The sequence below is a fragment of the Leguminivora glycinivorella genome, chromosome 17 (genome assembly GCF_023078275.1).
Source record: "Leguminivora glycinivorella isolate SPB_JAAS2020 chromosome 17, LegGlyc_1.1, whole genome shotgun sequence".
Classification (NCBI taxonomy): Eukaryota; Metazoa; Arthropoda; class Insecta; order Lepidoptera; family Tortricidae; genus Leguminivora; species Leguminivora glycinivorella.
Genome location: NC_062987.1, coordinates 17,503,447 through 17,525,984, shown reverse-complemented (window position 1 = coordinate 17,525,984; position 22,538 = coordinate 17,503,447). Strand labels below are relative to the sequence as shown.

Genomic DNA, 22,538 nt, shown 5'->3' with positions numbered 1-22,538 from the left:
GTGCTCCTTGCTCCATGAGATAATAAGTTCCTATTTGGTAACCGTTATATGGAAAATATTCCTTCTAGAAATTCAATGATTTTGAAAGCTATTGCCTCGCTTGAAAATACAGGAATTAGGTACGTTTTTGTAGTTGATAAGTGGAGTTAGCTGTTGAAAATGAAATGAAATGAAATGAAACGAAATATTTATTTTTCAAGTAGGCATATTACAATGCGCATATGAACGTCAAATAAAGCTACGCCGGATGTTACTGTTAAAGTTCTGTCCAAAATATCCAAAAGAGCTAAAAATTTAGGGTTTCCAAGAGTCGGTAAGAGTCATTGGAGCGACGATGACCGTTTCCCATTCTTCGTTAGTAACACAGATACTCACTAGGTGTCGCTACGTGACACCGCAGGCGACTTGTCTGCTCGTTTAAAGAATATCATGAAAAAAGAACTGTTGACGGAGGTTGATGCCTACTTTCGCAGTAAAGAATTAAGTTCCTGTCTTCCGTCGGCTTGTTGGGTGGACGGTATTCAGAAAACCGAAGGACATATTTGGAAGAGACTAGCCCAGGACCGGGATGTAGTCGGCTTGTGGACGAGTTCATAGGTTATGCTCGGCAGAGGGCGACAGGAGTCTAAAATGTTGAAGACGATTGTGAATCAATTCTTATTAACCGATCATATCTGTGTCTGATATAGTAGGTAGCACTATAGTTGTAGTGCGAAAAGGTTTTCCTTCGTCTTTTTTCGATACGTATTTGTACAAACTCTACTGACAGTACTTGATGATCAAACGAACTTACCAAGTGAAGTTCGATCACAATTATGTGAGCAACTTCATTCGACGCGATTTATTGTTTACATATTGTAGGATATCTTATACTGTGCTTATACTAAGACTGACTGAAATAGCATGACACGTTCGTACGTTTCCGTAACAATACGAAGGCAAATCCTTTCGCACTACATCTGTAATCTGTATACTGTTTTGGACATATCGAATTTCGCTCTTAAGGTCTAAATCCTAATAATTGGCTTAACTTACAATACAAGTCGGCCTACTTACACCTTCGTTGCGGCAATAAGCCTACGAGGCTACTAACATACTTTGCATACCGCAATGAACGTGTTTCAGTTAAAAACTCAGTAAGTTAATTAGACATATGAGGAGTGTCTTTTCAAAAGGACTTATTTCTATAAGTCAACAGAGGTTATTTTTATCTATGTCTTCCTAGAGAAATAAACCTTGTTGACTTATAGAAATAAGTCCTTTTGAAAAGACACTCCTCATATGTACTTACAAAAAAATTGTTAAGCATTCATTTTTGCACTTGACTGCAATCTTTTCTTTTAACCTAGTCTGCTGCACTATCGTTCTTGCCTATTCGACGATAGACAGGCAAATCATTTCGGTGTTCTGTATAAGAAAATTCATGAATAAATATTTTCGTAACTTAACAAAAATCGTTGTCTTTTATTTCCAGTTGAATCGCCGAAAACGAACGCAGCCCGAGAACAGACAAGAGCTGAACGGCTACATCGGTAACTCTACCGTCTACGTGACCTCCATCAACGAGGACGGAGCCATCGAAGCCAAGCCCACCATCTCCTCCCCAAAATCACTCCCCAAATCCCTCCAGGCCAAACCCACCCCTATCATAGCTAATGGAATAGAAAAAGAACCTATCAAAGAAGTGGTTGAAGTTAAAGTGGAACCCGAGAAACATGAGAAGGACATTAGTGAGAAAAGTTTGAAAATTAAAGTGGATAGTGTTGATAGTGAAGTGAATAGTGAGAAGGATCCGTACAGTGTTGCTAGGGAGCATCTCAGTAACGGGAGGTGCGAGAAGCTGATCGGAGAGCCTGATTATAAGATCAGAGCGTCTGCTGTTGTGGAGAATAATAAGCTTGGACCAGGGGAGAAAGGGTGAGTTTAGTTGTTTAAGTATTTGTTGACCATCTTATCAGTCCTTAACAGGACAGTTTGGGCTAAGTCTTCTAATCATAACCCTGTCCCAAAGATACTTCGTCTTTTCATCTTGGCATCCCTTCTTCCTCTTGGTTAATATTGTTATATTGCTGTACGTATACAATCAAAATATGGGACACATCCATTATTTGAACCTTCAGTTTATTGCCGACAAGCGTTTTCGTCGTCACAATAGTTTTACGAAAACCCAAATTCCCATTTCATTGGCATTTTTATCATCAAAATAAAACGTTCAAATATTTTATTCCACGGTTTCAAATAGTGTATGACTCAAATCGTTATCGCTTACATAATATTTGGTCACACATAAACCATTGCAGAATTACCCGCCTCTCGGAGAGATTACTCGCTTTCAGACATTATTTTCTGTTTTATTATCTTTGGATTAGTCACGCTAGTGTTTCGCTTGAGGCAAACACGTTTGAAAGTTACTTGATAATTATTACCGGCAATGGGTCATAAGGAAATTGTATAATTGAAGAAAGTGTTAAAATGTCAATATAAGAACTACAATTATGCTTTACGTGTTCTCTTCTTAACAACCGTGACAAGTGTGACAACCGTCCTCTTTATTTATAAAACTTCTGTCACTTTTTTTTCTCCTCTACGTTAAAGTCTATATATAACAGTTCATTGGATTTGATTTGATATATATTTAGTATTTTTTTTTGCGTAGCACCATTTACCTCATTATTTCTGTTGATTGTTTGGTTACCGGTTCCATAAAAGTGGTTCCATTACATACCCATAGTATTTGAAAACGCTTTCGTGGGCGTGCGTTGTGATCGTTGAAATCAAAGTGAACTATTAATTACTAACAATAGTACTTTCTTTGACCCTATCGTGATGTCTAGATTAAATTACAATAAAGTCAATACTACATTGGCATCAATGAACGAACCATTCCACGTTAAATCTTAATAATCTAAGCCAGTCGACTGCATAAGCTTCTAGAATTTGATCAATGAATGCGTTCACTATTATGTGGTACCTAAAGGTTCCTTTATGCTTCATCAGCATTAATAAAGAATTTCTATTAGAATTTGAGAAATTATTCCTATTGCACTTGAATCTAAAGATAAACCCCTGACTTGAACCAAAAAGAAAAAAACGTAAAAAACTGTATTTAATATTTGGAATACTTGGATAATAACATGTCCGTGGGCGTATGGTGGTCGAAAGCAAAATGAACTATTAAGCATAGCCGTCTCGTCGAGGAATGCCGATTGGCCTTCGGAGGCGAACGAACTAGGAAACCCGACTTATTATCTTCATCATCGGCTTATAGCTACAAGTATAGAGGAATTTCTTAGGTAATCAGTGGAAAATATTTGAGAGAAAAAAGTAATAAGTACGTGTGACTCTAGTTCATAATAATGTTTATATAGTGCATAGTTGAAATTACCCCACAAACAGTATTGTCTTCTGTAGCTTAGCATATTCCATATTTTTATTTATGACACTTAAATAGTCATTTAATATTTACTGTGCTAACTGCTATCCGTATTTATAACCTAAGCTGCTTCTACAATCAATACTCCAAGGTTCTCCGTAGGATACTAAATTACTTGCCCAATGATAGACCTTATTATAAGAACATTAAAATCTGTCACTGTCTTGTCTTTGTTTGTGTTCTAACCATAGCTGGGCACCGTTAATCAAATAGTTAACTTCGATAATCGCTAATCCGTTACTATAAAAGTTAACTTCGTTAATCGTTAAAGCGATACATTTCAACAAATTTAACGGAAGTTAAAGTTAATCGATAACCCGTTAATCGTGATAAAAAAAAATTAACTGTAGCTATTTGCATCAGTTATCAACTATTTAGTATTTGCGTACGTTTATATGTTACTGTAAAAGCCCGAAGTTCGCCAAAATCTCTTAAAAATCCCAGCTGCCAATTGGTAAAAGCGAAATGTTAATAAATATTGTTCTCTTTGTACTAACGACGTTTTTTCGGTAAATCCTAGGTTTTACCTTGGTGACGTGTAGATATTGGGTCATTCATGCGATCGTAGTCATGGTGCGTAGGTTCCTCGGATTTAGACACCTCTAATCGAAGTTGTTAGCGCGGCCCGACGAACTCTGGCTTGATGCTTCGGTTGCGCGATTTGTGTGTCATGCCTGGTGATTTACATACTATTTCCCAGTTATCGATACCCATCAATAACTGGGAAATAGCAAGCAGTGGTGACTAATAAACTTTAGCAGATCTCGAACAAGTGACCTAAAGGCACCAATTGGTCTGTAGACTGTGAATTTACGGAAAAGTCCTAGGTTTCGCCATACTCCGGGCTTTTAGGCTCCCCACAGACAGTCTTAAAAATTCATAATCTTAAAAAAAATTTGTATGCAAATTGACAGTTCAAACTGACACTGACAGATGTCAGTGTCAGTTGAACTTAGGGTTGCAAAAAAACGGTTTTTTTTCTGGCTTGAAAAAAAACATGAAAAAAAACCGTGAAAAAAAACAGTTTTTTTTCTGGAGTATGTTTTTTTTCTAAAGTACGAAATCTCAAAATTTGCAAAGTAGTTAATACTTTTATAGGGTTTTTTAGACTTAATGTTAACTATTAAACGAATTTAATCAAATAACTTTAATTTCTGGTCTTATAAAAGTAAGTTTTACGAAATTTGTAGTTGCCGTAGTTGGTAGTTGTCACTATTTACTGTTGGCAACACCACCGCCTCTCCATGCTACACGCAGCATCGGGGATTCCCCAATAAACGTTTGTATACTGAATGTTAATTGAATTAAAATGTACGTTATTGTTATTGAAACACGTTACAACTCACAAAAAACCGTTATTGTCGTATTATTTGTTCATCTGAAAAAAACCATATTTAGAAAGAAAACCATGGTGCTCGGTTTTTTTTCATGTTTTTTTTCACAATTCTGAAAAAAAACATTTGGTTTTTTTTCTATTTACAACCCTAGTTGAACTGTCAATTTCCATACATTTTTTTTTAAGATTATGAATTTTTAAGACTGTCTGTGGGGAGCCTTACAGTAGCGGTCAGAGCAAGTTTTACTCGGCGCGTGCGGAACTGCACGAGAAGCATGGTCGCGCGATAGACGATAAAATAGCAGGCCGTCCCTATCGCACTTACAAATAGTGCGATAGGGACGGCCTGCTATTTTATCGTCTATCGCGCGACCATGCTTCCCGTGCAGGATTAACGATTAACGGTCTCGAAGAAATGTAACGGAAGTTAACGAATCCGTTAACATTTTTTACAGTTAACTTAAAAGTTAATCCGTTAACCAAAATGTTAACTTCGTTAATTAACGATTAACGGATTAACGAGTTAATGCCCAGCTATGGTTCTAACATTATTTGCCTTCTGACAACTAACATAAAATAGCACTTATGTCGGTACAGTAAGGTTCATACAAGATCAGTAATATAACATGTCAAGCCTGGCATCATACCATGTGTTTAGACACAGAGGATAAGGGGACCCCATACAAACGTTGTTCTCATTTTCCTCCCTGGATATAAACATAATAAAAAATAAATCCCTAAATTGAGGTTCCTTCTTCAAAATTTTGTTATAATATATGCCCTATGCTGAGTGAGGGTCCCATTGTATGTTTTGCCCTTACGTTTTAATGAGTGAGTACCTACATTCTTAAAAAAATGTTAAAATAGTTTTTTTGCTTCTAGTTTTTAGTTCAATCAATAAATATGAATACTTATAGTTGAATGTGCGAGCACATTGAGCATTAAAATACACCAATTTGCTTAAACATGGTTTCCGTAAAAGACAATATACAGTGAGAAAAATGGGAACTACATTTGTATTGAACTGTGTAGAAGCGATAGTTTCTTAAACCATAGCACGACGAATTCCATGGTTTTAGTAAATCTATATATTATGTTAGTTAATTAATATTTGAATACCTCGTGTACGTGAAGTACGTGCTAATTACGAAACGTATGGATGGCCTAATAAACCTATTGTTCGGAACATCTGTATTTGATTTGAGTACGCTTCGGATCCGTTGGGTTTGGTTTGGAGCTAGTTGGACTTGGAATACACAAGTTTGTGCGTAATATTATGGTAAATTATACTAAAATTCAAATTGTACATATGCCACAAGGCTCCTTGATTTTTTTTTCAATTTTGTGTAAGGGTAGCATAACATTTTATTTCTAATAGATCTGAAACATGCACGGGTAGCATGGTCGCGCGATAGACGATAAAACATCAGGCCGTCTCTATCGCACTATTAGTAAGTGTGATAGGGACGGTCAGATGTTTTATCATTTATCGCGCGACCATAATTGCCTGCCACCGATAGCATAGTAGCTCAATAAACAATAAAACATTGGGTTTAGCTGTCCCTATCGCACTATTTGTAAGTGCGATAGGGACGGCCTGATGTTTTATCATTTATCGCGCGACCATGCTTGCCTGCCTGGGCCACTATTTTATTAATATCGTATTTTTAGAAGCAATGAAATACCGTATTTTGCGTTTAGTAACGCGAAAGAAAAACGCATGCCATGCAACTCGAGAATTCGCGTTTCCCTTGGGGAAGGGACTTAAGACTAAGCTAATTATTCGACTCCCGAAAACCTCTGCAAAACAAATTTCAGCGAAATCATTATAGCTGTTTCTGTGCTCGCACGAAGTTGAAAAAATTAAGTCTTGAAAATATCAGTTTCAAGCAGGCTCGTGGTGTGGTAAGGGCACTTATTATTCTCCGAATCGTCATACGAGTAAGTTTTAAAGCGTGTGTTAACAGTAAAATTAATGTATTTAAAACCCTGTATAACTTGCTTATTTCTCAATTAAATAGGACACGTTTCCCATAATGACTTGTAATGAAATGGCCAATCTTCCGCGGATGCTGGACCGCAATTACCACTATTTAACCTCATAAGAACTGGTTTTGAAAATATTGCGATTGCAGATTTTGAAATCATCGTCTATCTATTTTAGATTAGGTACCTACATAAAATCCAAGACCGTCTATCTGTATTTTTATCTCTCAAATTTCTGGAGTGACAGCAATCACACCAAACGGGATTGAAAATCGAAGGATTCCTTTATTTTCGATCTGGGTCAGTAAATATCAAAAGCTTACAGCAATATTTTTACAGCTAAGGGCATTGTCTGACCGGTGGTGGCCGTCAGTATAAGGCTTCCATTGCAGGGATCCCGGGATACCATCTTTTTAAGGGAAATTTCAATATCAATATTTGATTATTTATGACATTTATGACATTGCGAAAGGTATTTGGAAGCCTTAGCGGTCAATAAGATTGAAATACAGATATGATACGGAAAAAAATCGTCTGCTGTGAACGGTTAGAATAAACACAATGGACGCGGTGATTAAGACAGCAATCATATGGCAAGCTTTCCACATTTTATACTAATTTCATATGTATTTTTTTAGCATAATAAAATTTTAAATGAAATTACTTATGTAGTGTTCACTACCTCATTTCCGAAAAGTGACTTTATCTCCATGAAGTGTAAAGCAAACGGGGATATGGCCATATCCAAAATTTAGATACGTACCTTAGAAAACAGTCGATCTGTACCCGGTTTCTCGCCGCGTGTATGACAGCTGTCTACGATCCCTGATTCCTCCTTTTTGCACGCTCGCAGCCGATGAAAAATAGCCGATTGGCCAGTCAAAATGTCCAGCCAAGTTTTAATATCGCCAAGGGTCAAAAGCAATACATTCAAGTTTCAATCATCCCAGACTTGTGTAGGTTGGTATGATTGATTATGTTTTTTGAGCTCCGATCTTTTTATTAGGAGCATGACCATCTTATTCTTCGATGTATACTTATTGCTTTTATTTAAGTTTCTGTACTAGATTTCTGTAGCTTTCAACATGCGTAGTAAGAAATTATTTGTGAACCTGGACAAAATGCAACTTACCTTATCAATTTTTAATATTAAATACGACATCCCTACACAGATTGACTAGGTACTTATATACCAAGGTGTATGATGAAAAAAATACTTGCAATTTTTTTTGACACCTTACACAGATCAAATCAACCTAGCCCAAACTAAGCAAAACTTGTATTATAGATGGGTGCTAGGCGGCGATATACAACCATGACACAGGAACAAATAACCCTTGCTCATCACACAAACGCCTTTACCTTTACGGTACCGTACCGAGATTCGAATATTATATATTCGGGATTAGGCCAGACCAGTCGTCAAATTGAGCTATGTATTTCCTCTGGGTAGATAAACACATAAGATATTCTCACGTGTCTCATATGTGTATAAATGTTTCCATAATTATACGTATGTCGCTGTGAACGGATAGCCCCAATTACTACGTAAGAGCACTCGCACACTATCGATAAATTGCACGCTTCAGGTTATAGCGTCCGGTAAGTGGTCTTATCCTTGGCTTCCAGTTTTTGTGAGATCTGTGGTCTGTGATAAGTATGCAATGATAATTATTATAACTCCAGGCAAGCATGGTCGCGTAATAAACGATATAATGTTAGGCCGTGTTTTTCGCACTATGTGATATCTATTGAGGGACGCACGCACCGGGGACATTTTTTTTCAAAGTTGTCCACCCCACTGTTTTCGTAACATGGGTATTTTTTTCGCGATTCTGTGTGGAATGGAAATTTCCTAATCTAAAAAAAGTGGGGTGAACAACTTAAAAAAAATGACCCACCGATGCGATACAGTTTATCGAACTAGTGTGCTACGCCCGCAGGTTCAGATCAGATAGGTTATAGATCCACTACCTTTAGTTTTTGACGTTATATGTAAAATACGTTATCAAGCGACATTCATTGTATAGAGAAAGTGATCAGCGCCCCTAAACGGTTACTTAGGTACTAGAACACACATGTAAATACAAGTCTTACTTTGGATGAAATCTGATAACTTTTTACAATAAAATCTCTGGCCAATTTGACGTGAAATATTACTTATTTGTGCAATGAGCACCTCTGGCGCTCCGATATGATGGCGCCGATGGCGACTGTACATGTATCTTTAACTGTTTCATTGTTCACAATATCACAACGTAAAATTCTGCCCTTTAGTGACATTCAAGAAATCCTTGTCAATGTCATTTCTTTTCCGCACCCACTTTTATCGATCATGTGCACTTGTGGAAACTATTTCATCCACCATGACCCTCTCAATTCTCAATGTTTTCATTAGCGGCGCAATCAATGGACGCTCTCTTGTGGGAACGGCCTTAGCCTTGCGTACGCGCCGAGCTCAGTAGTGCGCCGGCGTTTGACAGACAGTGACACTTGTAGCGTCACCTGTGCCCCGCGTTGCGCCCGCGCCGGTGCGGTGCCCCTCTACCTGAGACCGGTGGAACGCTCCCCCTCTCCCCCGCTATCCCATTATTCAGAATTTTTCAAACATACCTGTCGCCGGACGTCTTTGGAACGTGTTTCTGTGTTTAAAATTCCTGTGTAATCGGATACGTGCTGTGCTATGTGTGATAGTGTTGTGTTAAGTTAAGGATGCATTACAAACTGTTCAGGTAAGACGTGACTGTAGTTTGCACAAGTGGGTAATGTTTTTTGTGTGGACGCTCTCTTAACATTATTATTGTTATATCTACCTTCGCGCGGTTAAACAGTTGAATGTTTTGATGAACGGTTTTTATAAGGAAAATATTCGTTTTAAATGATTCGTAATGTAGGTAAGGTAGGTATAACTATTATTGTTTTGTGTCAATTGTAACTAGCACACTAGAGCATTTTAAACGCTAGAAAAGTTACACTCCGTATTTTCTTTCTGACAGAACACGAAACGGGGCCCATTTCTCGAAGCTACAAGTTACAATTTACAAGTGGTAGTCAATGTCTAACATGACAAGTTGGAAAGAGACTTCCGCGAGAGTAACTTGTAACTTTCAGTTTTGAGAAATTATGGGTCTCTGGTACATTACACATATCTACAATATTTCACGTAGATAAGTAAAAAATATGATTAGGTAATAGAAGCCAAGAACATAATAGTAATAATAATGAAACAGGTAGTTACAAAACATGGTTTTATTATATAAAACACCGATGATGTTCTTTAGGGATGATCCACATATTACGTCACACCAAATTTCAGGTTTTTGGACCCCTCCCCCCCCTATGTCACGCTTTTTTGTATCCCTTTAACAGGGCTTGTCACATTTAGTATGACCCCCCCCTCCCCCTTACACTGTGACGTAATATATGGATGACGCCACTACCATAGTCATAAGTTAATTGACTTCAGATTTTTTTGAAAATAAGATAAAAGGGTAAAAATAAGGATCAACTCATGCTGCCCATGAACGTACAGAAACGAACACCCATGAAAATTTTGGCTTAGAGTGGTAGACAATTAATTTGAACACACCGGCTCCTTTGGCGAAGAATTTCTATTATCGCACCTAATGACTCGAAATTGTTTATGACTGATTATAGTAATTGGCTCTCACAGGCCTCACAACATGACTGTGTCACTCATTCGGAACCAGTTTTCCCCTGGTCGGTGGGAATTCCATGTTCTGTTGAATGAACATGGACGGGTACTGGAGTGAAAAGAAAATACACTTCCTGCAAGCTACCGACACCAATCTGTCATGTTCTTGCTTAGGACATTATTCGCTAACTGCACAACTTATGTTGTCCTCATTTTGTAGGCTTTTCTGTGTTAAATCTTATGGAATCAAAGTTCTAACGGCTGCCGCTAGTCGTGTTCCATATTCCGTAAGATTACGTGCAAATGTGAATGGTACAATCAGTGTCTCTCTCTCCTCACATGTTACCAATACATATAAATTTAACTCATGTGTGTCTCCCATTTTCCTTATTGTATTCTGTCTTGAAGCATCGGTTGCCTTTAATCTTAGACGTAGAAAACTATTTTTCTGCTCATTTTTATATGCCAATGATATTCAGAATATTTTCCTACCTAAGGGTTGTCAGAATTACTCTTTAGGGACCGGCCACATCAGAGCGTCGCGTGTCTCGGGGCGCGCAACGGACGTCCGCGCCACGTCACCTGAGTGTAATTCAAAAAACGTCTCCTCAGTACATTTTGTATAGGAAGGACGTAAAGACGCGCCCCAGGTGGCGTGGCGCGGACGTCCGTTGCGCGCCCCGAGACACGCGACGCTTAAGTGGGAACCCTAGCTTAAATGATTTTTATCTTGCACAAGTTAAATAACAGCGAGTAATTAGCGTCTTCCTGATATCCAACGTCTTATCATCGTTTGGTGTCAGATTGACATTGTATTGTTTCTAAAATTCTCATGAAACATCAAGGATTGACGTCATCAAGGTTCTTACAAGCGCTTTAGACAATGACAATTCTTGGAGGACGTCAGGGCAACAACTGTTTTTGTCAAAACAACCTTTACTTCTAACATTGCTTCTGAAATAAAATTAGTGGTTAATGTTTTTGCATTGATGAATACAAAATGGTCTAAAGACTCGTTTGGACCTTTGTCCAGTAGTGACAGTAGTTCGATAATTGATAAACATAATAAAACAGTTGGCGAGCCGATTGCCGAATTTAGTTTTTCTACGTAGAAAGTACTCACAATTCCAGCAGAATTAGTTCACCAAGAATATTACGGGATTCCTTTACCATTCTTACAAACATTACTTTTCTTGTGCACAAATGTAGAAGGGCATCTCTGCCGTCCTATCACTAAAACCCATCTAACCCACAAATGATAGTTTTGAGATATGGGCAAAAAACATAAAAACCCATATCTCTAGGAAATGTGTCGATTTAGTCCAGATTTCTTTTATTCTTAAATTAAAACTAAATTCACGCTAACATTATTTAAAATCAATTTAATTAAATATTGTTTAATTTATTAGAAATTCGCCATTTTGTGTTTAAGTTATGCAAATAATTCCTAAAATATGTATGATTTTACTGTTAAAACACGGTTAAGTATACTTTAGCCGTTTTTTAGGATTGAATAATACATAAAACATGGCTTAATAACGGCAAAGTAAATTTACGTGTTTATAGTAATCGTAACTGAGCATTGCATAATAATCTAAAAACATAGCTTAATAACCGCAAAGACACTAAACAATTTTATACTATCGTATATGCTCTAAAAAAATGCTGTAACCGTTTTTAAGCTATGCAATGACTACTAACATCGAAATAATTTGTATGCATTCCTAATCTAAAAGCCCGCTATATGACAAACCAGCGACGATTACTAGGTTTTAGCTTTGTCATTCTTTTTAAAAGGAGTTTATCATTTTAGCAATGTCCCGTTTACCTGCAGTACCTGAACTAAGTTTCAAGAGCAATTCAATTTGTTAAATGAATAAAAGACAACTGTATGATATTGTAACCATTTATTTGCATGCATAAAAAACCTCGTTATAAGTTATGTTACAAATTAACATATTTAAACTTAATATAATATTCTAACATTAGTGAAAACTAACATAACATTAATATGAAACAATACAATTCGCTTTTTACATTGCAACAAATCAATTTGCTATACCGACACGGCGAAAGGTGTCGCTCTTGGATATCCAAAGTTATTCGTATTATTACTATAATACACTATTAAAATAATGTTTTTATTACCGAGTTATATCAGGTTAAAAACGGTTGACATTGGCAGTTCTTACAAAAAGAAACACGGATTTCATTTATTATTCGCCAAGCAAGTGAAAATAGCAATCTTTATTTATTTTATACTTCAAAAATTCAAAATACATTTACGATTGTTTGACATAATAATTTTCTCTCTTTCCGCTTGATTCCGTTCTTCTTAATTTTTTTTTTTGTGCGTTTGGTTTTCGACAGTTGTATTACTAATATTAATATTACGAATGTAGTGCTCTATATCGACGGTGGTTCTACATCGATAAATGGTTATATGTACTTATGTGTAGGTCAGTCCTCCTTTTCTTTTCTGTATGTAAAACTTCTGGATTTGAAGGGTCTGAATTAATTGGTACAGCAGAATACTTATATATCATACATCTTTTTTTTCTTTAAACTAGAATCAATATAGAGATCTTTGTTAACAATTTCTGGTAAAATCAGGTGCATCATTGCTTAAAATTGTATTAACTAGGTTAAATTTAAGTCTGTTTCTCTGTTGTTTGTATGAATTGGAGCGAATAAATCAAGATAAAGCTTCATTTTGGATGATAACAATTTCTGGTAAAATCAGGTGCATATGTTGTCAGTCTGTTTCTCTGTTGTTTGTATGAATTTAGCTTCATTTTGGATGATACATATGTTGTCATACAATTTTTACATGCTAGGTATAGAGTTCTTCTTCTTTCGAGTCATCACTTGTAGTTTCAATGCGTCTGCGACGGAATAGTCAAAAACCTTCTTTCCTTATATCAAGATGAGAAGCATTTTACGAATGATTAAAGAAGTAAACGTTGTTCGATTTTGTTACAACGAAGGATAAACCCAAATTCGATGATCGTCAGCAACGGTTTTAGCTTGGACCAGTAAAAGGGAGTTTTAAAATTGATGTATTTTCGTCAGCATTGAAAATTAAAGCAGAAACGTTCGACGTGGCTAAGTTAGGCAAAGAATTCTGAGGTATCAATCTCAAAAATTCTTGAAACAATACACAACGATAGAATGTTCCTTGGTAAAGATCGAGTTGAGCAATCCCCTTCTGTTCTACATTTATTAAAGTTACTGCTGGTGTGATGACTTGTGGTCGGTTTTTCGGTATTCATTTTATTCGCAGATCTCTGTTATCGTTTGTATCCTGAAGTTCGTAACAAGCCTAAAAGAAATAACAATATTAAGTAATTTGATTTTTGACTGCATTATTAAATCAGCTTGACGGTAATATAATGTTGCGCAAGTAATCCATACCTATGTACTAAAACATTGTAAGGTAAATAAATGCTTACAAAATGTATGTGGCTATGGCAATGCCTACAATGCCTACATAGCAATAGGATGGTACAATGTAATTTCTTGACTTTTTTGTTTACGCTTTATTTGTACACAATAGTTTTAACTGGGCTCTTGATCGAATAACTTATGAGTTAGGTATTTACTTGTCGCGGCAAACGTGTGATAATACGTTAGCAAAACGCAAGTTGTGCTTGAAAAAAAGATATTTAACACTTACCTGGTCTTCGGTTTCTTAACATTTTAAGGAGAAAATGTTCATTCACCGGTCACTACAGCCTTCGCACAACCTTCTGCGCGCGAGCCGCTCGGCCGACTGTCGGACTGGCGCAATAACTTTGGAAGGTATACTTTTACAACTAGCGGGGTTTTAGCGTAGCTTTGCTGGTTTGTCCTGTTTCAGTGTGGCATTATGAATATTTTTAGTAATAAATTCACCGTAAAGCGCAGTAACTAGGTTTTAGTGATGTATTTGTAACCGAAATTACAATGAAAGTCTTTAAATACACGGTTAAAGGACTTTAGCCGTGTTCAAGCGTAGTATTTTATTTAAAAAAGTGAATGTTATAAAATGTAATAACGCAATTAAACGGCTATAATGGGAATTTATGAAGCTTATGTCAAGTAACGTTGTTATAGTTATGTATCGTGTGATAAAACTATGAAGATAAACAACTGCTAAGCGCTTTAATATAGGTTATAGAAGACAAATGTGGGTTTGCGGTTTTATACTATTGAAAAGGGTTATAAAATAGTGCACTTAGCGAGGTATGTCGACTCTGTATCTCGGGAACTAAAAATGATAAAAATATGATTCCAAGACCAGTCGATGGGGAATTCTTTCCTAATTAAGAATATTTATCCAAATGAAAACTGGTAATATGCAGCTTAGAGGGGTTCTAGTGATAGGACGGCAGATCTATGGTCAGCATCTTAATTAGATGATTCTATCTCACGGGTGGTCCGCTCGCATGCTCTGATGCACTGGATTAATGCACCATATTTGATTTCATCTAATAAGCAAGGCTAGAAGAAAATTATTCATATCTGTGTATGCTACCTATATATCTGGCAGTTATAAACAGTCGAAGTTGCTCATACGTGTGGAAATTCGGCAGGTAGTAATCTTTAATCCTTTACGAGCCCAATGGTACTGGTATGTGCGTTTTCACATTATCCGATCCGATATCGGATGTAGGACCGATATCCTATACATTACAGGCGCCATCTTGGATTTTTTCCATTGAAATCCTTCCGACATCCGATATCGGATCGAATAATGTGAAAACGGACTATCCCAAATTTTGATTTGATTTGTTAAACCATAACGTACATAACTCTTGCTTTAGCGTTCATTATGTCATATGTACAAAAATCAAAAGAGGTGATGGATTCGGTTTGGCATATACAGAAATGCTTCTTCAGAACAGAAGCAGATTCATAATTTCTTCCTGTTACTCACTGCTAAACATTGGTTTCATGTTCACCACATACATCGGTTCTGTTACTTCTGTTCATGGTTATCTCACCCAGAAGTGTTCCGCAATTTTTTGAATGCCGTCCACTGAACAAACTCATTTAGCATTCGACAAGTGCTTCTTTCTTCCTTGAACGTGAGCTTGCCGGGGCAAAGCAGTAGGTCGCAGATTCGTTCCAGTCCTGCCAGAGGTGTTAATTTTTCCATTTTTCCTTTAGTTTAAAGATATGATAAAAATAAGTTTAGCGTAGGATGTTATTTTATGGCATACGGTGGTAGCAAAAGGGATTGCTGTTTTATGATTAAACTAGTTGGCATCTTCGAGAATTTGGCGTGGGGTTCGACATTTTACGGGATGTAGGAAGGTTTTTAACCTTTAAGAATTTGTATGAATCAAGCGTTTTGGCAGTTTGATTATGATAGTATGTAGGTGTATGTTATCCTGTATAGCTAGTTTTGGTATTATTCAGTAGATAATGTAGGAGATGATATATGTTTACTTATATGTACTCATTTGGTGTTTTAGTAGGACCCATTTGATTGTTCTGTTTACTGAGTTAATTCAATGTTTGCTTTGACTATTTTATAAACCGATAATATTTGTCAAATTTAGATAAACACCATTGGTTTGGTGATTAAATTGATATGTATTGTTAAATACCTTCTGATTGACTATCAATGCCATAATTTGGTAAAATATTTGCACGCCTTTGGCTAGACTGTGGCCAAGAGTATGCCCATTCATAACAATAATAAAAAACTAAGTACTCACTATTATCATCATCAATAATCAATATCATCATACATACTGGTAATTGTTAATACATTATGTACATATGAAATAAATCTTTTTCAGTGGTTAACATTATAAGACAGATTGATATGCACTAGTTTGTTGTAAAACAATTAAAAACATTTATTTATACACACCTACAATTACGAATACACATCTAAATATATAAAAGAAGAAGCTGACTGACTGACTGACTGACTGACTGACTGACTGACTGACTGACTGACATATCAACGCACAGCCGAAACCGCTGGTCCTAGAGATTCCAAATTTGGCACGTGGGTTCCTTATATAGTGTAGAGGAGCACTAAGAAAGGATTTTTCAAAATTCACCTCCTAAGAGCGTTTTCACATTATCCGATCCGATATCGGATGTCGGACCGATATTCCATACATTACAGGCGCCATCTTGGATTTTTTCTATTGAGATCCTTCCGACATCCGATATCGGATCGGATAATGTGAAAACGGACTTAGGGGGTGAAATGGGGGTTCAAAGTTTGTATGGGGAAACAAGATTAGTTTGACTGTTCTATTCGAAACTTCACAGGAGGATTCCTAAAGGCATATGACGAAATACGTGTTTCAGGTTTTTTGAAAATTTAACCCCTAAAAGGGTGAAAAGGGGGTGATAAAGTCAAAAAACCAATATGGGTATCGTTTTTATGGTTTATCGGGTCGCTGATCACGATAAATACAACGCTTTTAAAATCTAACGAGGCGGAAGTGATATACTTTCTCCCCTGTTGTGGTGCAATGGGGTTAAAATATAAAAAAAAAATACAAAAGAACAAACTGACGGACATATCAACGCACAGTCGAAACCGCTGTTTCTAGAGATTTTAAATTTAGCACGTAGGTTCCTTATATAGTGAAGAGGAGCACTAAGAAAAGATTCTTCAAAATTCACCTCCTAAGGGGGTAAAATGGGGGTTCAAAGTTTGTATCGGGAAACAAGATTAGTTTGACTGTTCTATTCCAAACTTCACAGGAGGATTCCTAAAAGCATATGACTAAATACGTGTTTCAGGTTTTTTGAAAATTTAACCCCTAAAAGGGTGAAAAGGGGGTGATAAAGTGAAAAAACCAATATGGGTATCGTTTTTATGGTTTATCGGGTCACTGATCACGATAAATACAACGCTTTTAAAATCTAACAAGGCGAAAGTGATATACCTTCTCCCCTGTTGTGGTGCAATGGGGTTTAAATATATAAAAAATATATAAATGAAGAAACTGACTGACATATCAACGCACAGTCGAAACCGCTGGTCCTAGAAATCTATAATTTGGCACGTAGGTTCTTTATATGGAGTAGAGGAGCACTAAGAAAGGATTTTTCAAAATTCATGTCCGAAGGGGGTGATATGGGGGTTCAGAGTTTGTATAGGGAAACAAGATTAGTTTGACCGTTTTATTCGAAACTTTACAGGATTCCTAAATACGTGCTTCAGGTTTTTTGAAAATTTAACCCCTAAAAGGGTGAAAAGGGGGTGATAAAGTCAAAAAAACCAATATGGGTATCGTTTTTATGGTTTATCGGGTCGCTGATCACGATAAATACAACGCTTTTAAAATCTAACGAGGCGGAAGTGAAATACCTTCTCCCCTGTTATGGTGCAATGGGGTTTAAATATCAAAATTATCATATGCATTTAGTTTTAAATATTTATTGGACATAAAACTTAAATAACAAATAAATAATATCTAACTCTAAAAAATCAGCATTTTTTTTTTGCTGCTGCATGCTGCATGCTGAGATCGAGGAGTTAGTGGCCGAACCCAATATCATCGGCGAAACGAAAGCCCACAGACTTCGCTGGTTCGGTCACTTACTCAGAATGGGAGACGATCGGGCTGTCAAGAGAGCGTTCTTGGGTCGACCGGCTGGTGGCCGCCCGGCGGGTCGACCCAGGTACCGCTGGGAGGACAGTGTGGTGGAGGATCTGCGTCGGCTTCAAGTCAGAGACTGGCAAGAGGCTGCGCAGGATCGGGACAGGTGGCGATCTCTCGTTTCGGAGGCCAAGATTCACTTTGGATCACTGAGCCACAATAGTTAGTTTAGTTAGTTAGTTAACTCTAAAAAATAATAATAAAAGCAACTTAAAATTAAATTAAAAACTAAACTTAACTAAAATGGATTGGATTTATTTTTTATGTTTACTTGTGGTTCAAGAGATTTCGAATTGACACGTGATTTCCTTAGAGGTGCACTAAGAAAAGATTTTTCAAAGTTGACCTCCTAACATGATCATTTGACAGTGACAGGGGATGGGAGGGGATTGGGATTGGGATAGGGATAGGGATAGGGTTACTTAGTTGTACTTTTTACCCACTGACCATAGACCATACTGGCTATGTGGGTTGTATGAAGTTTCCCCAGAGTGTATATAGAATATACCTACTCGTACCCACTAGCGGCGTAGGTCGTGGTCGCTGTGTAACATTTCTACAATATTTGCAAGCATTTCTTTAAAAAAATAGTTATATGTGTTATCTAAATAATCGCAGACAAATGTACCTACATAGAAATCTACGGATCCAAATGAAAATCTTAATTTTTGTATACGTTTGAATAATTCTTTTAGTACGCGGGCGAAGCCGCGGGTACAAGCTAGTTAAAACATATAAAAGAAAACTTTCCCAAGCCTGAGTAACGTGAGGCCTGTTACACACGATCGCCCGCAGCCAGATACCGTAATTAGACCCCGTGTGCACACGCCTTAAGCATGGGAAGCTACTAAAGGCTAGCGTCCACTAGGCTCGTCGAGTCGCGTCGAGTCGAATTTACAATAATTCGCCTCCTGTATTTTCAATGAAACTGCGTCCATTGACGAGGGGTCGAGGTGCGTCGATTCGAATCCACCGGTCGCATCGCTCGTCTATCGAATTTCTTCCGCTACGAGAATAGACTCGACTTGGCGCGCCTTAGTGGAGTTAGTGGATGGACGCGGGGTAGCGGATGATTTGTATGGAGAAATCTTTTGTTGCACGAAAATTTTAATTAAAAATAGAATACAAGACTTAGTTTAAGGTCGATTTCATGAATTTCGTCCAAACTATCCAACTGTACAAGCACGACCTAAGCGCAGACGCAGACTCCCGTGGCTTCGACTCGCTTCGATTCTTCTGTAATGGACGCACGCGGAAATAATGCGACTCGACTCGACGTAAAGCCTGGCGTCTACTAAGGCGAAATCGAGCCGCGTCGAATCGAGTTCTCATACATTTGAATGCGATTCGACGCGTCGCTAATGGACGCAGTCTTTTAAGGGCCACTTGCACCAATGAAAATGGAGGGTTAACCCACCATTTTGTATGGAATTTGACAGATGACAGCCCACTAACCCTGAGTTAAGTGGTTGGTGCAAGTGGGCCTAAGAAATGCAGAGAGCGAATTAACGAGGCTCGACTCGGCGAGCCTAGGGGACGCCAGATGTCAGTGTACGCCAGCCTTAACACCTCCTTTAAATAAAACTGAACCTTCTTGTTGCGTATTAGATTGAAATTCTAGAACCCTCGATCAGTTCGACCGTTGGGAGCGGTGGTAAGATTCCACCTCAAATGATATAGGAGCTTAACCGTTTTTTACAAGGATTAATATGCTTTGAAATGATTCAGTTACTACGTATCTGTATTTTTTACGTGAATACCAATCGTTAGTGTTATTATTGATGCACGACTTGTTTTTGTAGTAAAATAGTAGGTTGAGGAAACTGTAGACTTATGAGGAAAGGAAAACGCCATATCATGATTTTGAATGGAATTCCGTAAATTAGTTCATTAATTTCTACTAGTATCAATAGAGGCTCATTTAGACGAAGTGTTTTTAGTTACCTACAATGTGGACTGTTGAGGTTACATACAATACCTCACACCAATCAAATACCATGTAATAGAAAGAAATAAAAAAATACTTATTTATTTGGCACTAGCTTTTGCTCGCTCGTGTTAGAAAGAGACCAAAATTAGCCTATGTCACTCTCCATCCCTTCAACTATCTATCTCCACTTTAAAAATCACGTCAATTCGTCGCTCCGTTTTGCCGTGAAAGACGGACAAACAGACACACACACTTTCCATTTATATATATATTAGTACGTATAAAAACATTAAACTACAGTCTGACCGAAAAGTGTAAATATTAAAAAGTGACAACATCGCAGTGTTATGTCTATTCCATATCTTCATAATCTGCATAACACTCCGCGTCATTCACAATTAACTAAGAACACGACAATGCCTTTAGGCGTACCACTATAACTTAACCAAGTAGCTAATTGTAAAATGTAAACATATCCTTAATAATGACAAGTATGTGATCCACTCATCCGTCGAACAAATGAAATTTTCACAACAACCGCGCGTACAATAGCAATTTGTATCAAAACCTTCATTGTTTCGACCCATCCATGAGATTCTTAACCAACCATGCTAGCTATAGCCTGTCAAACATGTATCTGTACAACTGTATCATGGACCAATAAGTTACAGTTGTTACTCCATTGCCCATAGATGGCGCTTAAGCTTCTTGGCGACGCGAGGGTATGACAATGGGGGATATTCCGTATTCCACCGACGCCCGAGATTCCGAGATTTCGAGTTAATATTCGAGAATGGTGCTGGATTATGATCCTGGGGTTTGGGTTCGAGGGCGTTGGTGTCTTTTTTATTTTATTTACTCACGTAATTCATGTTTTAAAAAAACATTGACGTGAATATTGGGAATAGAACTTATTGGGCAGAAATAAAAATTAAGCGCAGAAAGAGCCTGTTGGGTTACATCATTTTTTCACCCCCGAAAACCCCCACCAAATTTCAGTGAAATTTTTTCAAGTCAGTACCAACTTTAAGATCTTGACACAGAAGAAATAGTGTCGTATCGTAACTCGTAGACAATAAATACAATACAGTCAAGATACTTTTTTGTTTATTTTATTTAAAAAAAAATGTTGGGTATTTCTATTACCTCCTCTTTGATTAATGAACAATAGTTTAATCATAATTTTATGACTCATCACACACTCATGTCTTATAAACCTATTTTTACTTACCTATTTCGTTCCCAGCCCCACCCACTTACATATTAGATACACCTATTACAAAACCATTTTAAAAAGGTTCCCATTCGAAATTTCCTAAGTTCACATGACCACCAGGATAAAAAAGCAAAAAGCCCATTTGACTCTTGTTCAAATTTGGAGGACCAGTATCTGATGACCTTGGAACGTATTATGATTCTTCATAAGTAAAAACCATGTTGAAACAGGTTCGTTGAATTTTGACTAGCGATACGAATACCATAGAGTACAGTCGCGTTCATAAATATGTGTACTTTTTTCACCTTATTGCAATGAGTTAAGGTGAAGAAATGTACACATAATTTATGAACTCGACTGCACATACGACTTTTTGTCTTGAGAAAAAAATGCAGGCGTGTTAAGTGTTTTTTTTCTGAACTCTCTCGTAATATTTAAGTAAACACTTAGACCCTCGGATACTTTCACGTGGCGTCAACTAGACGACATACTTGTTATCTGCCTTTTAAACGATTAGTCGCCGTTTTTAAGTAAAAAATAGTTTCAATTAGTGGACCTTTTGCTAGAAAGTAGTGACAAAAAATATGCACTTGAGAATTCTGCAGTAGGCCTAGCATATGATTGCCGCCAGAGTATGTCGCCGCGAGATAGATGACCGTCTTCTTCTAACTGTATTAATGACATAAGGACGGGTGCTGTGCTAACCCAGCTGGCAATAATTTTCGGTGTCCGTTGCCATCCTATGGATAGGAGTCAAGTAACTTAAGGTATTTCTACCAACTGTACTAGTACGTCCTATGGTAAAAATGGAAGTAACGTTATGAATGTCAAGAATAGTGGTAAGTAGTCGGGTGATCTAGTGGTAAAGATGTAAGCCGCGTAAGTTACAGACCCAGGTTGATTCCCGGCTCGCCCAGCACGGGTTGACTTGTTAACTTGCATTTAATGCTATTTTATTTTATGCATGATACCTATTTCAGTGTTATGTTAAGGATATAAAGTTTTTGTAATTTAAAATCTCTTGTATATCGTCGTCGTCATTAATAGGTAATAAACGTCAAACTGGCCCAAAAAAGTAACCTCAAATGAAAACCAAAATTGAATCCGTGTTAATCGCAGCTCACGACGCGCGCGGTAAGAGCCGATTAATGGTAGACGTCGCTTTATGGTTATTCTCTATGGTCGTGACTAGGGTTGCAAATAGAAAAAAAAACAAATTTTTTTTTAGAATTATGAAAAAGAACCGAGCACCATGGTTTTTTTTCTAAATATGTTTTTTTTTCAGATGAACAAATAATTCGACAATAACGGTTTTTCGTGAGTTGTAACGTATTAACATTCAGTATACAATCGTTTATTGGGG

The 22,538-nt window shown here is 37.2% G+C and overlaps 1 protein-coding gene across 5 annotated transcripts in view; it reads left to right on the top strand.

Moving 5' to 3' along the window:
* Positions 1-22,538, top strand: part of LOC125235175 (protein PALS1) — a 246,351-nt gene that overhangs the window by 50,659 nt on the left and 173,154 nt on the right. For all 5 annotated transcript variants that reach the window (XM_048141634.1, XM_048141633.1, XM_048141632.1 and 2 more), the window contains one exon: positions 1,475-1,917. In XM_048141634.1, the coding sequence (XP_047997591.1) occupies positions 1,475-1,917 (443 nt within the window). The remainder of the gene's footprint in view (positions 1-1,474; positions 1,918-22,538) is intronic.